Source organism: Phragmites australis, chromosome 3 (genome assembly GCF_958298935.1).
Source record: "Phragmites australis chromosome 3, lpPhrAust1.1, whole genome shotgun sequence".
Taxonomy (NCBI): Eukaryota; Viridiplantae; Streptophyta; class Magnoliopsida; order Poales; family Poaceae; genus Phragmites; species Phragmites australis.
In genome coordinates this window covers 50,037,818-50,053,548 of record NC_084923.1, presented here as the reverse complement: position 1 = coordinate 50,053,548, position 15,731 = coordinate 50,037,818, and the positions used below count along the sequence as shown (strand labels likewise).

At 40.4% G+C, this 15,731-nt stretch overlaps 1 protein-coding gene across 1 annotated transcript; it reads right to left on the bottom strand.

Annotated features, from left to right (window-relative positions):
* Positions 1 to 10,732: 10,732 nt before the first annotated feature.
* LOC133911308 (probable WRKY transcription factor 11) lies at positions 10,733 to 14,964 on the bottom strand. The gene is made up of 3 exons (XM_062353508.1): positions 14,309 to 14,964; positions 13,346 to 13,489; positions 10,733 to 11,591 (listed from the first exon to the last, which is right to left on the bottom strand). The coding sequence occupies exons 1-3, from the start codon at positions 14,752 to 14,754 to the stop codon at positions 11,072 to 11,074; spliced, it is 1,110 nt and encodes a 369-aa protein (XP_062209492.1). The 5' UTR covers positions 14,755 to 14,964; the 3' UTR covers positions 10,733 to 11,071.
* Positions 14,965 to 15,731: the final 767 nt, after the last annotated feature.

The following is a 15,731-nucleotide window of genomic DNA, read 5'->3' as shown; positions in this document are numbered from 1 at the left end:
ATGAAAAATTAGTTTGATTGATGAAATTGGCAGAGCAAAGTGATTTAGCATAATGACATTTGGTTGATGTTCATGAGTTGCTAAGATTTGCTTGGATAGCATAGTTGGTTTGATGCGCTATCAATAGTTGGGTATGCTTATGTTAGCGTGTTGGTTTTGTTTGGAGTTTGTATGGTGTTGCGTGAACTGGTATCGTGTCAAGTCAGAAAGAACTGGTGCTCGTACTCGATTGTTGTTTGATTCATGTGCAGGTGTTGCTCGAAGGCGAATGTGGTCGATGACGGATCGACGAACTAGGTTCAGGGAGGAACTGAGGTTCGACGACTATGTTCAAGAGGAACTGAGGTCGTGGTGATCGAGGATGTCATGCAGGACGTTTGAGCTGAGAGAATAATGCATATGGAGACAAGGCTTCGTGATGGACGCAAGAGATGATCTAATCGTGAGAGGACGTGAAGACTAATTTGTGTTCAAGTCGGAGCATGCACGAGGGAGTCGTGTGGTGGCTGGACTTGAGACAAGAGTTAGTGTTAGAGATGGACTCTAAGTTGGTTACGTATATGCATGTATGCATGGGAGATGTGGATGCATGATTACGTAAGAGTTGTTGGCTAATTAGATTAATTAGCAGAAGTTGATTGTCCTTTTGTGATTAGAAGAGGATAGAGATCAGATTGAATTAACCCCCCCCCCCCTCTTATTGGGCAATTTGCGTATATTCGATCCTACAATTAGTATCAGAGCCTTAATCTTTTTTAATTGATCTTAATCGGTAATTAGAAACATGGCTTCAGATAGGTATCTCATAAAACCTTGTGCTTTCAATGGAGTTGATTTTCAGTTCTGGAAGGTGAAAATGGAGGCCTACATTCAAGCACAGGGTTTTGTAATTTGGGAAAACGTCTATAAGCCATATGTAGTCCCTGAGAATAATGAAGTGACAGCACAGAACATATCTCATGTCGAGGCGAACAACAAGGAAAGAAACCTGATCATCCAAGGCTTGGGAAGAATCAAGTAATACATCTCAAATCGGCGTACGAGGTATGGAAAATATTCTGTGATTATCATGAAGGTTCAAATACTATTAAAGCGTACGTCAAGATTTGTTTAAGAAAGATTACATGCGTTTTGAGATGAAGCCTGATGAGTCACTAGATTATTTCTTTGCTCGGTTTAATAAAATTCTTAGTAATTTGAGTGATATTAATATTACATATACTGATGCTGAGAATGCATATCAATTATTAGGAGCTTTAGATATGTCGGTGTGGGAGATAAAAGTTACATCTATTAGAGAATCTACTATCATGAGTTCACTTATATTAGATGTATTTTATTCTAAATTAAAAAGTCATGAGCTAGATGTTTTTGCTAGGAAGAACGTTAATAAATCAATTGTTTTGGTCTTTCAACCTAGCATGTCTCATATTGAATCTTTTTCATCAAGTTTTTCATTATCTTCTATATCTTTACTAACCAATGATCAACTTGAGTTAATTACTGAAGAAGATTTAGCACTACTTTCTACTCGGTTCTCTAAAGCATTGCAGAATGTGCGTATGAGGAAGAAAGGAAGTGGATGTCCTCAAAGATGCTATGATGTGGTGATCTCAACCACATTCATTCCAATTGTCCTAAGCTTGCATATAAAGCATCAAAAGAGGAGAAGGAGAAATTAAGCGATCGTTCAACAACAAGAAGAAAAAGAGCTTTCTCAACCGCAAGGTTGTGTATCGAGTTCTTTCAGCGCTTGAACAAGTCAACTTGAGTGACGTTGATTCAAAGAGCAGCGAGGATGACACAACACCTAAGAGCAATATACTGCGTGATTTGACTGGATTGTGTCTAATGGCAAGCAACAAAGAAAACTCAACCGAGGATGAACTTGATAGTGACAGTAACGAGATATTACCTACTTATGATGATCTATCTAATGCTGTTGTTCGTCTTGAAACACTCTTAGATAAAAGTAACAAGAAAATTAAGAAACATGATATTTTAATTAATCGCCTAATTCTGAAATTGCAAGACTTAAGACTTTAATTCCTGATGATGATGCTTGCGGGTCATGTGACTTAATTTATTTTGAGCTCACTTCTCTTAGAGATGTTCATGCTTCTACTCTTGAGAAACTTAGAGAAGAAACTGATAAAAATGAGAAACTTGTTGTGTTGAATTGTAAACATGTTAAAAATACAAGCTGTTCAACGTCTGATTTGCATGATTCAATTTCCTGTTCTAATTGCTCAATTCTTGAATTGAAGTTGCATGATGCTAATACTAGAGTTTCTCAAATAGCTAATGATATGATTACTCATGAGGTTCTTTCATGCTCTAAATGTCATAAACAAAAGAAACATATGAGTGTTGCTTATGATAAGTACCCAACTCTTTCTAAATAGGTTGATTACTTGAAAGGAACTTTAGAACGTTTTTCTAAGGGAAAGAAAAATCTGAACTTGATTTTGGATTCATCTAAGTCAAATATATGTAAACAAGGTTTAGGTTTTGATCCTTATGCTCGTTCTAAGACAAATGCACCCACTATTGTTAGAGCTCTTGGATGTGGCAAATTTGAAACTTTTGCTGAATCTGAACCTAAGAAGGTTGTTTTTAAGTCTTCTGGATTTTTATTCTCTTCAATGAATGCAAATGTTGCTTCTTCTTCAAAATCCATACATCGAATTAAGTACACTTGCACTCATTGTGGTAGAGATGGACATTTAGTAGATTTTTGCTTTACACTAGCTAAACAACAAAAGAAAGAAAAATCTAAGGCTTGGTCTAATTTGCAAAAGGCACGCTTTATCCCTCGTGAGGTTGTGTCACCTCATTTTGTGCATCAGGTGAAACAATCATCACATTTTACTACTCATGTAACTCAAGTTGAACCTACTCAAGCTTCATGAGTTGAGATTACTCGAGCTGCTATTGCTTCTCGAGTTGAACTCACTCGAACTTCTCGAGTTAAGTTTACTCGGGCTACTCATGTTTTGCCTACTCGTGTTGTTAGTCGAGTGACTAAATACTGAATTCCTAAAAGCTTTCTTACTAACCCCAATACTGAGCCCTCGACATCTTCTGTTTCCCTGTAGACTTCTCGAGCAAGAAAGGAGAACATTTGGCTTGTCAATTATGGATGCTCGTGCCACATGTCCGGTGATAAAAATTGGTTCTCCTCCCTTGTACGTGCATCTCGTGCTGAAAGTGTTATTTTTGGAGACGCTTCTTCTACCTCAGTTGTTGCAAAAGGTACAGTGCAAGTAAATAATAGGTTGTGTTTAAGGATATTGCTTTAGTCGAGAACTTGAAATTTAACTTGCTTTTTGTCTCACAAATGATTGATGAAGACCTTGAGGTGCTCTTTAACAAAAATGAATGTAAAATATTAGGTGCTTCAAGTGATCTGGTTTTTAGAATCTCATGTTTTGGAAGAGTTTTTAAGTTTTGATGCATCACCTTCTTCTAAGCTTAGATGTCTTGTTACTAATGTTTCTAAAGATTTATTCTTTTGGCATCGTAGACTTGGTCATGTTGGTATAGATCATCTCACTCGAGTTAGTGGTTTAGATCTTATTTGTGGCTTGCCTAAGCTTAAGGGTGATAGCGAGTTAGTTTGCTCTTCTTGTAGACATGGTAAAATGCATTCAGGTTCACATCCACCTATTACCATGTTTATGACAAATGCACCCGGTCAACTTTTACATCTTGATACTGTTGGTCCTTCTATAGTACAATCTTTTGGAGGTAAATGGTATATGCTTGTTATTGTTAATGATTACTCTAGATATTTTTGGGTTTACTTTGTGGCATCTAAGGATGAAGTTTTTGTTTATTTTAGAAGTTTAGTTCTTAGATTGTCTGTTGATCTCTCAGGATCTTTGAGAGTGATTAGAAGTGATAATGGAACATAATTTAAGAATTCTTCTTTTGATCACTTTTGTGCTGAGAAAGGTATTGAACATCAATTTTTATCCCCTAGAGTTTCTCAACAAAATGGTGTAGTTAAAAGGAAGAATAGAACTCTGGTCGAGATGGCTAGAACCATGTTAGATGAATTTTCTACTCCTAAAAAATTTTGGACTGAAACTATATCTACTACTTGTTATGTTTCAAACCGTGTTTTTTTAGATCTAAATTGGGTAAAACTTTATATGAGCTGCGGTTCGGACATAGGCCTAGTGCTTCTCACTTTCGAGTTTTTGTCTACAAGTGCTTTATGCTGAAATCTAGAAATTTGGATAAATTTGAGTACAGATCAATAGATGGTATTTCTTGGATATCCTGCTCGTACTCGTGGCTATCGAGTGCTTGTTTTAGAGAGTAACACAATTGTTGAAACCCGTGAGGTTACTTTTGATGAGACTAGTCCTGGAACTAGATCAAGTGATGTAGGTACATGTACACATATTCAGGGGGATTTCGAGAGCATTTTTGTGAATGACGATGAGGTCGATGAGGATGAGATTTTAATTCCGATGATACAATTAGCTATAGATCCCTTGACACCTTTGATTAATTCAACTATAGTTGGACATCCTCAAGCTACTACATCATCTGTGCGTATTTAAAGAGAAGAAGAAATTGCTTCTCGAGTGATAGCTCCTTTGCACACTCAGCGGAGTCATCCATCTGATCAGATGATTGGAGATTTAAATGAGCGAGTCACACAGTCTAGGTTTATAGATTCTAAGTCTCATGTTCATTCAGCTTGTGTTGCTTCTTTTGGACCCAAAGATATTTCACATGTATTAACTGACAAATCTTGGATCAATGCTATGCATCAAGAACTTGAGAATTTTGAACGTAACAAAGTATGGAAGCTTATCGCACCTCCTCAGGGTCATACACTTATCAGTACTAAATGGATTTTCAAAAAATAAACAAAGTGAGGATGATGTTGTTGTTAGAAACAAAGCTAGATTTGTAGCTTAAGGTTTTACACAGGTAGAACCGTATAAGGGCTAGATTTTGAGTAAACTTTTGCTCCAATTGCTAGACTAGAAGCCATTAGAATTCTTTTAGCTTTTGCTGCATCTAAAGACTTTATATTATATTAAATGGATGTCAAAAGTGCTTTTCTGAATGGCTACATAAATGAAGTGATTTATGTTAAGCAACCACCTGGTTTTGAAAATCCTAAATATCCAGATTATGTATACAAGTTGTCTAAAGCTTTGTATGGTTTAAAACAAACCCCTAGAGTGTGGTATGATAGGCTTAAAACCTTTTTGCTTGAAAAGGGTTTTTAAATGGGAAAAATGGACAAGACATTGTTTGTGCTCAAGCATGGTAATGATCAACTATTTGTTCAGATTTATGTAGATGATATCATCTTCGGTTGTTCTTCTCATGCTTTGGTGTCCCAATTTCAAAAACGATAAGCAGGGAATTGGAGATGAGTATGGTCGGTGAACTAACATATTTTTTAGGACTTCAAGTCAAACAAACCAAAGAAGGTATTTTTGTTCATCAAAGTAAGTATACACGAGACCTGCTACGAGGTTTTGAGATGAAAATAGCAAGCCGATCATGACACCTATTGGAGCAACACTGACACTTGATCCTGATGAAGATGGTGAGCCAGTGATAAAAAAGAATATAGAAGTATGATTGGATCACTTTTGTATCTCACTACTTCAAGGCCATACATACAATTTGTTGTATGCTTGTGTGCACGATTTCAAGCTTCTCCACGTGCTTCACATCGACAAGCTGTCAAACGTATTCTAAGGTATCTTCATGAAACTCAAGTTTTTAGCATCTGGCTTTCTGCTTCTTCATCTATTAGCTTAAGAGCTTTTTCTGATGCTGATTTTGAAGGTTGTAGAATTGATAGAAAAAGTACATCTGGTATATGTCATTTCTTAGGTAATTATCTTGAGCATGCATTAAATGTCCCCACGCCTCCCTGCTAGGCCGTGGCAGGGACTGACAGAAAGCGTGGGGGGAGCAGTTGGAAGTGATAGGTCACGCGCCCTCTTAAATGCAGCATCGGGCCTCTCACCGGCTAACACCTCACCGTTGGACCTCTGTAGGGGTCACCGGCGAAGGACTTCTTAGGCCCTCGGGGAACCGAGTGCTCGGGGGCCATTGTTCACTGCCCCGAGCACTCTCTCCCGGATATGCCCTTCTTGATCCTCGGAGAACCGAGTGCTCGGGGGTCACTGTTCACGGCCCCAAGCACTCTCTCCCGGAACTGACTTCCCTTGGGTCCTCGGGGGACTGGGTGCTCGGGGGCCGCTGTTCGCAGCCCCGAGCATTCTCTTCCCGGTACTTGGCTTTTCATATCGTCGAGGGACTTGAGTGCTCGGGGGCTACCATTTGCAACCCCGAGCACCCTCTTCCCGGTACTTGGTCTTCTCGGGTCATCGGGGAACTCGGCTACTCGGGGACCACTGTTCATGGCCCCGAGCACCCTCTCCCGGGACTTGGTCTTCTCGTACCTCGAGGAGATAACCCCTGCGGGAGGGCACCACGTGGCACTCTACTGATCTGGCCTTGAGACTCAGGGACCTATGGTTCCTGTGTCACCGATAACATCGATCACCGGATCGATAAGCTCCTTACCTAGAAGCAAAAACGATTATACTGCACATAGTATGCAACACAAAATATGCAAAATAAAAATTGAACTCAAATGAAATATAACTTAAATAATAATGCATAAATGAAACACAATATTAAAAAAACACAATATTTCTAACTATTTAGAAAAAGGAAAAAAAACTCAACATACTCAATGTCGTGCCGCTGCTCGTTGGCCTGCCACGCGTCTTCACTCGCTGCGCAGCACCACCCGTCACTGCACGCCCACACGTCACCGCCTGCCGCTCGCCCGCCGCACGTCTATTCAATCGGTCGCACGTCGAAGATGAATCGACGATCGAGGAATAAATATAGGCATGTAGACACTCTGCATGTGCCCATAGGTCCTAGACCCACTATCAATAAAATGTTGGCATACAGAGAACCGATAGATCTCTAGTCGGTACTTCGTATGCCGACAGATATCTATTTTTACAATTTTGTGAAATTAACTATTATTTTTATAATTTTTAAATAAAAAATATTATTAAAAAAATTCAGCAGCAAACCCCTTCGTTTCTAATGCTACCACAGCAATTTGTTCTGTTGTGGCCCAACTCGCACCACTCTACTCTGCAAAGCGTGACAGGGGCCACTAAAATCCCCAGCATGCTTCAAAGGTATCAGGTTGGATTAGGAGAGATTAAGATTTTTTTTAATGCTTGTTTAAAAAAACGAGTTTGTCTTCAGGTTTGTTTGAAAACAAACGTGAGTTTTTTTTTTATTTGAGTGGAACACCAGTAAAAGGCCTTTTTTGGGGGGAATCAGTCAGGCCTAAGGAGTAAGGTGTGATTGAACCATCATTTGGGCCTGGATCCTAGCTACTATTTGGTGGGATTGCCCTGCAAAAGGAAGTATGGGATGTCCCTCTAGTCACGGACTGGGCGGGCCGGCCCATAAATGGGATTTGAAAATCACAATGCTCTTTCTGTTCTCGCATGCAGCTGACGACCGGTCATCACGAGCACGCAAATACACCAAGCTTGACAGTGCCCCCAAATGGAGTGCCATTGCTTCATGCATGCATCGTTCTTCTTAGCAAAGCTCTGTACCAGTAAATGCTTACCCTCATCTCTGTTACTCTACTTATTCGGTATCGTGATGATCGGTCACTGCTGCTGCGTCACCAATGGCGAACTGTGAAGCTAGAGATGCTCTCAACCTGAGCCATCTGCAGGCATGGCAGCGCTCGCTCGCTGCGCTGGCCGATAAAGCTGGCTTCTTCTCGTCGGAATGCATGCATGAAGCGGATGCATGCATGCATGCAGGTGGTTGCAGCTTTCAAAACTACTGTGATAACACGCACAGTCGCAGCTGAGAGCGTGCTTGAGATGAAATTGCATGCATGCAGATGCAGTGCAGCCAAATTTGTCTTCATCTTGTGATGCTCCTGTTCCTGAGTGGCTGTGCGCCCCACGGGAGCAACAGCACTAAAGTCTTCGGTCGCATGCTTGACAGCTTGAGTGATGAAGAATTCTTCAGGTGAGAGATGAAGAAAAAAGCACAAGTAAGCTAGCTAGCATCGACCCTCTCTCCGGTCTTCACTGCCAGTTCCCTGACCAAAAGACATGGGTTGCATGCATGCACAACAATGCAGTACAGGCAGCAGAGATGCCTGCACAGCAGGCCCGGAGAGACTGAGAGAGAGAGACCGGGTGGGGGGGGGGGGCATGCATGGACGCAGTATCATCCATCTAGTCACTTTCCAGCAGTCTCGATCACCCTTCACCGGCCTTTCTTTGCGACCTTCCCACTCTCCATTACTCCAATTATACGATGCTGCATGCCTTCATTCTTTAGCTCAACAAGTCTTGTTGGATCGTACACGTACATAATATTCCACCTTAACAGTTAAATTTAGCTGGTTCAGAAAATACCCTAGCAACTAGCTAGCACGCTTGAACTGCACTCCTGCGGATTGGTGACCTATATATCAACCACACATAGGAGAAATTTGTTGCATGGACATCACGATGTGTTGGTCACTGCATCTTTCACTTCAGTTATGATTACGAACAGTTGCTTTGCTGTGACATGAGTTTCAGGCATGAGACTTGTGTGGAGCAGCTAGGTGCCGAACAGTTTAGCTAAGGACTGCTCAAAAGTCAGCTGTGTTCCTGTTGTCCACAATCACCGTTGTGAGTGTATAGAACAATATTGCCTATACGTGTGATCACATGGTAGTTTCAATCCCACCCACGGCTTATCCAGTGTCTTCCAAGAGAACCATATCTAGCCTAGTATAAGTGTCACATCAAAATTCTTGAGATTCAGGACACCTAGACCCTTTTGCCAGTAGACTCGGGCCCATGCAATTTTGCATTTTGCTCCACTGGCCTCCTTGGTGTCCGCCCATAACCATGAGCGCATGATTTTCTCAAGGCGCTTGTGGATGGACACCGGAAGCATATGTGGTGTGTATACAAGCAGTACTACGAGGATGCTTTTCAGAGCACTACTCATCTAGACGGGGTGAAGAATCTTCCTTTCCAACCCGTCAGACCCTAGCCGCACGGTCGACCAGTGGTTAGAGCTTGACATGTCGTAGCTTCCGCAGGGACAAAGGCATCTCCAGATACTTGAAAGGTAGTGATACAAGTGGGATTTGCAGATGTTGAAGGATGTCTATCATGTCATTATCGAAGCCGACCGATCTATTTCGTTCTCAGGGAGCATACAAATTAAGCAGTTGCTTGCTGTGAACTTTACGAACCATGGATCAGCTAGCTAGCGAGCCGAAAATTGAGTTGACGAGTGAACAGGGAAAGGCAGGAGTGTAGTGTGACTTACTATTTTCATACTGAAGCAATGTTCGTTTGTATGCATGCATGCATGCTCCATTTCTTCTTCTTCCCTTCGCATGCAGTCAGCCATTGACTTGTCACGTCATCGTCGTCCACGGCCGGCCGGCCGGCGTGAGGCCAGGCGAACCTGTACTGCGTGTACTCAATTCGCGCGCGTGTATAACTCAATCACGAGCTGGGGTCTACCACAGATCTGCATGTCTCGGTTAGCGGCCAACTCACGGTGGCAATATCTCTCTTTTTGTCATGTTTTTCTGCTCACAATATCTCTTGCCGCAGCAGAGAAAAACTTGAGTGTGCCATGGCTAATAATTTAGGACAGCTGGGCACAGCAGCTCTAGATGCAAGCTGCATATAAAGTTTGTTTTCTTTCTATCTAAGAGTTTCACACTTGCATGTCCTGGCCGGTACCTCAAGCTCAGACACGTACGGTCCGCGCAGCCCAGAACCACTCACACATTCCATTCAAGTTTATGACATTAATTCAGCTGAAATTCCATCGACTATTTGGTACAACTTGACTTACATTACAAAATCAATTGAAGCCAATTACGGCTTAACTATTCTAATTTAGCATTGGTGCACTATTTCGCCTTATAATTAATTGACTTACAAAAGAATGATTGGTTCTCAAGCTTCCATCCCAACAAAAAGATATGGTGACAAATATAAGGCCACGATTTAGGTAATTGAGTCATCATATATATAATTAACAGGTTCACCTCAAATGGTACAATATTGGATTATTTGTATTATTCCGCTACACAACAAAAATATATCCTTTGGGCACTTATAACAAACATATATGACCGAACCCATAATACAAGCACATCGCTCGGACAACTGTGAACCACTGCTTACACCTTCCTAATGGCTAAAAGAAACAGGTGCAATACAAAAAATAGCTACAGCACTACAGCAGTGCGTGGTGCACATTAACCTTTCTACATTCTCAACTTGCTTTAGAATATGTGTTTCGGCAATGTTTGTATCAGTAAAATAATGATGATTTCCTTATATATCATATAGTCTAAGAAACCAATTAAACATAGTTTTCCTGAGACCATTTAAACCCTTCCCATACCACAGTTTTGATAATTTATATAGTACACCAGTAAATGATATTTCATGGGCTATGCACATTAATGTTCCAAAAAAATGATTCTGTGCATAAACTAATCAACCATATACGCTACCTCTTCATACATATAAAGATTTAATTAGGAGAGATTCTAGTTAAAAGGTGGTTTTCAAGCATGAATAGAGTATTCATTTCCTGAATATAAAATGTCATTAAAAAACTGCGGCGCTACTTAGAACCATATGAACGAGGTCAGGTTACATACTTCCCAAAAAGAGGGAGTCACAGAATATACATATATGTACTACGTACGTACTTGAATTTGAATCGATACAGCTGGTTGTGGTAAACTTCACACACGCATATACAGGAGTACAGGACAAATTGATGTAGGCAACAATAGTGTAGAGGCATATATTTTATTTCTAACTTTGTAAATATATACTATCTTTGAATTAATCATAACCACAAAGATATATTGTTTTGCCACACCAATTAATCAAGTAAAACTTGATCGTGCTTGTAACCTATTTTTAAAAGAGAAGATATATAAGCCATATAGAGCCTTGCTTATACCTTCGGCCCGCTTGTTCGATTAGAACTTGTGCCACTCGTAACTTACCCCTCTGGAGTAGACGTTTGCATTCACAGGATTGCTAGGCTCCAATTCCTCCAGCTCTGCAAAAACCTCATCTGCAGTTTGGATGCCGTTGCAACTGGTCGGCTCATGCATCACAACACCCTCCCCGCCAAGACCACCGATTGCGCAGGCGACATACCCAGCTGCATTACCTTCAATTATGTTCGTCTGTAGTTGGAAGTCAAGGTCGCCGCCAACGAATACATTCTGCTGAGGATAATAGTTGATGATGTTGGATGATGATGAAGATGACGATGAACTTGCCGGATCAACCCTGCAGCTCTTCTTCTTCTTGCAATTGGGGGACACGTGAGTGTGAGGGCGGGAGTATCCAGCAAGTACATTGCGTTGCATTGGCCAAGGGTGGTTGTGTTCTGCCGTGTAGGTGATCACCAGCATGTTCGGGTCACTGCGGCTGCGCTCCACTTGCTTCCTCGCCATACACCCCTTGGAGCTGCTGCATCTATAGTAGCCTCTGTAAAAAGTAAATACGTCATATATATGAGTGTCATAATCGCAGCGATTAACTAGTGAAAATTCTGTTGATAAGCCTTTCGCATTCAATTAATGGATATATAGAAAAATATTGATTATTTCAGTTTTATAAAAAATATACAAAAATTATATCAGTTTCTATAAATTAGCACACAGTCTGAGCGTCAGTATCAGAGTTCATCAGACAATATAATAATGGATTGATTTTAAGGTGGCAAAACATAAGGTAAAAGAATCACTTTAATGGCATAACATACATGTGCGGATTAGAACATTATTTTGGAAAGAAGCACATCTTGGGCTTAAAATAGATTAATGCGTACTTTACTAAGTCAGATAATTGGTTGCTAGTCATTGTAATATCTTGTTGAAAGTGATTCCACTTAGATATTTTGTTGTATTACTTCGAAGGTCTGTTACATTTTCAAGGAAATGCAGAATTGAATTATTGACAACAAGTAAAACTGTAAGCACACATTTGAATTTCTAAAACAACCGCAATTAACTTATCAAATTTATTTGTATGCAAATAAATTTAATAGGGGCAGATCCACCTTCACTATAATTATCGATTTGAAATTTCAATTAAGATGAAGGCTAAACATAAACACTTGGGCTGGACTTTATGCAAAATTATTTTCTCATAAACTTGGTAGAACCAAACTAGAACAAACAAGTGTGAATATCCTTAGTTTTTAGAGAATCACCCCTCTTGTTAAGATGAATGTCCTTAGTTTCAGATATTTTGCCAAAAACTTTTTCTATTCTAAATTAGACAAATTACATCTTTTTTTTGTGTATCCGACAAATTACATCTGATTCATGTGATCATCTAGTTATATCTTATGACTTCCACAAGCTTTTTACACAATTTGATCTGCTAAGGCATCCAAATAAAGGTAGAGAGTAAATTAGACACAATTTAATTCTCTCACTAGAATTGCAATGTTATCTTCTCTGCCATATATATATTGTTTTAAGATTTTTACCATCCTTGGAGAGGTACCACTTATTATTATAACTAAGGATGTACCAAAAAATTTGGTACCTCCAAAGTTATAATTTTGTTACCTCCCAAGAACTGTAAAAAACTCAATTTTTTAACTAACAAATTTAAAATGGATTGAATTTTACTATTTTCGGTCATAGATATAGTAATAACTTGGACCATTCTTATACATATAACTACTTAGATTAATTTGTGGAATGGATGATAGAAGTAATATATAGATTCTTCATAAATAGTAGTTTTTCAATGTTTTCTTATTATTTTTTGAAATGTTTTCCTTATTATTAGTTTTTAGTAGTATATAGTTAGAAAACTAGAAGTACAAAGTGAGTATAGAGACCATGTCAATGTTCTAAATGACATGTAAATGATAATACCATGTAGCGCTGTATTTTTTTATTAAAGCTGTATTTTGAAATGCCTATTTGCTGGACCACTTAAGTACTAATCAAAGAATATTGGAGCTGACTTTTATATAATTTGGCCATGATTTTTGTTGCTCTTGCCATGATGCTGATCTAGCACGTACCTGCACACATGAGCAGTGGATATCAATATTGACACATTCTATTCACATCTACACCTGTGCTGATAAAAATGTAAGCACCGAAGAAAGAGATCTGATGCTGATAAGTATTAATTGGATCGTTAATACGCATAAACAGGTGCTTCTTTGCCAAAAACAAAAACAAAAACAAAGAAAAACCATATGTAAAAGTAGGCACCTTGGGTAAGGCGAGCCTTTGATGGGTTTCTGGCCATACTTCCTCCACGCCCAAAGATCAGATGGAATCACCTCTCCTCCTCCTGGCCGGCTGCTTGTCGCCGGCAGCGCCGGGATACACACCACCTTCTTCACCTCGTTATTTCTGCAGTATACATACAGATGCAAACTTTCAGAAATAAATTCAGGATCATATAAATAAATAAAATTTATCGATACTGTGCTATCGTGGGAATTAAATTAAGGAACACGTACACACATCAGCTTACACATTTCCAAGACTATATATAATATAATTCATCAGTGAACCACATGAGCAAAAGGGAAGAAAAACTCTGATTGGATAAACTTGGCTTAGAGAGAACATCAACACATACTTTATTGGCTAATTAAGTTACAGCTACCAGGGAGAGAATATATATATCTCGTTGCCCCAGTTAATTGGTACCTGCTAGCTAATGTGTAGAAACGTCGCCGCAGTCTCTCTCTCAAAAAAAAAAAAAGAAGGGAAAAAGAAAGGAAGAAACCTTTGCAGGAGAAAAATATTTCAACCAGCATATATATATGCATCAAATGACAATGATCAATTTAACTCAACTAGCTTATAATAAATACTCAGGATGACCAAATCCCCAAGAATATACCCTCATGAAGTTTTTTGAGCAGACAAAAGAAATTTCGAGCTTGTATTACATCCTAAAGCATTTGATAGCCCGCAGCTAACCAAATACATAAATGGCAATTCAAATCCCTCATGAAGTTGGTTTCTCCAAGAAACTGCAACAATGTTCAAATCAGAGAGACCGCGAAAGAAGGCATGCATTAACATGAACTAATAGTAGAAAAGGCAAGGGATTGACACAAAGAGGGGAATGGCAAATCAAGTCGAAATCTTATGTATTAAATGAAGGATGCATCGCGAGGAAGGAAAAACAATCCCAAAGATATAGTGCTCCTAGTTAACCTCTTCATCATTTGATGAGCAGCTGGTGTCACTGGAGAGATCCTCATGGCCTCGTCGCCGTCGACATCGGTGACAGCACCACCCATCGCCACGTCGCGGCCGTAGCAGGCGTGCTGGGAGATCTGGACCGCCAGCTGCTGCGGCGGCAGCCAGTACCCGCCGCGTGGCGCCGTCGCAGAAGACAAGTATGGATCGGCCGTCGATGGCGCTCCCTCGAACATCATCGCGTCGCTACAAGCGATGCTCACAGCAAGCCGCCTGTCCTCTTCGTAAGGGGTCATGATCTGGCCGGCCATTGCAGGAGATGACATGTGATCTGTTGCAGGAAAGGGAGGGGGTGGCTGTAGGTGACTCGTTGAGGGAAGTGCGGCCATTGCACTGGCCCGGGCAACGACGTCGGAGAGGTCGCCTTGTGCAGTGCCGGCTAGGGCCTCCTCCATGTCCATGGTGGTGTGCTCACTCTTTCTACTTTCCACTACCAGCTAGCTCAGCTGCTAGCTAGCTAGCCACCCTGCAGCTGGAGCTAGCAGTCAATGTGCATACAGTCATATACACTGCTTCTCTCTCCCCCTCTCTCGTATGAGAGCGCATAAGAAGCAGTTGGAGAGATAAATGGACGGGATGTTTTTAGATTCTAGTAAGAGTGTGTGCGTCAGTGCGTGTCTTTTCAGTCACAGGCTGAGGTGAGACCAAGCGATCCGTATTTATTTGGGCACCGGCTACAGCTTCAGCAACTGTTCATACTAACTGTAGGCAGCTTATTGCACCACAGTCCACAGAGACTCGATGTGCAAGGCCAATGAGACGATGGCCATCCATCCATATGGCCTTTTCATCCATCCACATCTCTCTGCTAGGACGACTGATGCCTTTTTCTCTCCTCTCTCTCTCTCTTCCTCCTTACTGTTTCTCTCCTCTCTCTCTCTCTTCCTCCTTACTGATCCTTAGGTGGGAGTGTGAGAGAGAGGAAAACGACAAGGAGACATGGACATGGTGGCACTTATGATAGAGAGAGAGGCAGTAGGGCAACCGTTGCCTCATTTGTTGGTTTTTTCCTCCTCCCTTTCTTCCATCGATCACCTTTTGTTTTCGGTTGCGTCCATTTGCGATAACTTTTTAGCTAGAATAGTTCAGACATAAATGTGCAATCATATCGATAGCTAGTTTAATTAGAATATGTGTGTGGTAATTAGGACAGTTCCAATAAAAGATTAAGGAATTGAATGGGATTATAGCGAAGCCCTTCATTGTCTTCGTTCAATCAATGTGTACTTTAGATTATTTACATTTTAACTACCTTAAACGGTTTTTTTCTGTGGTAATTAAGCAGGAAAAGGAGATTGATGTAAGTGTTGGAAAAGTTGAAGCGCTCGCAAGAGAGGGTCATTTCAATTTATCAACCACTTCTTCCTTACTTACTTCT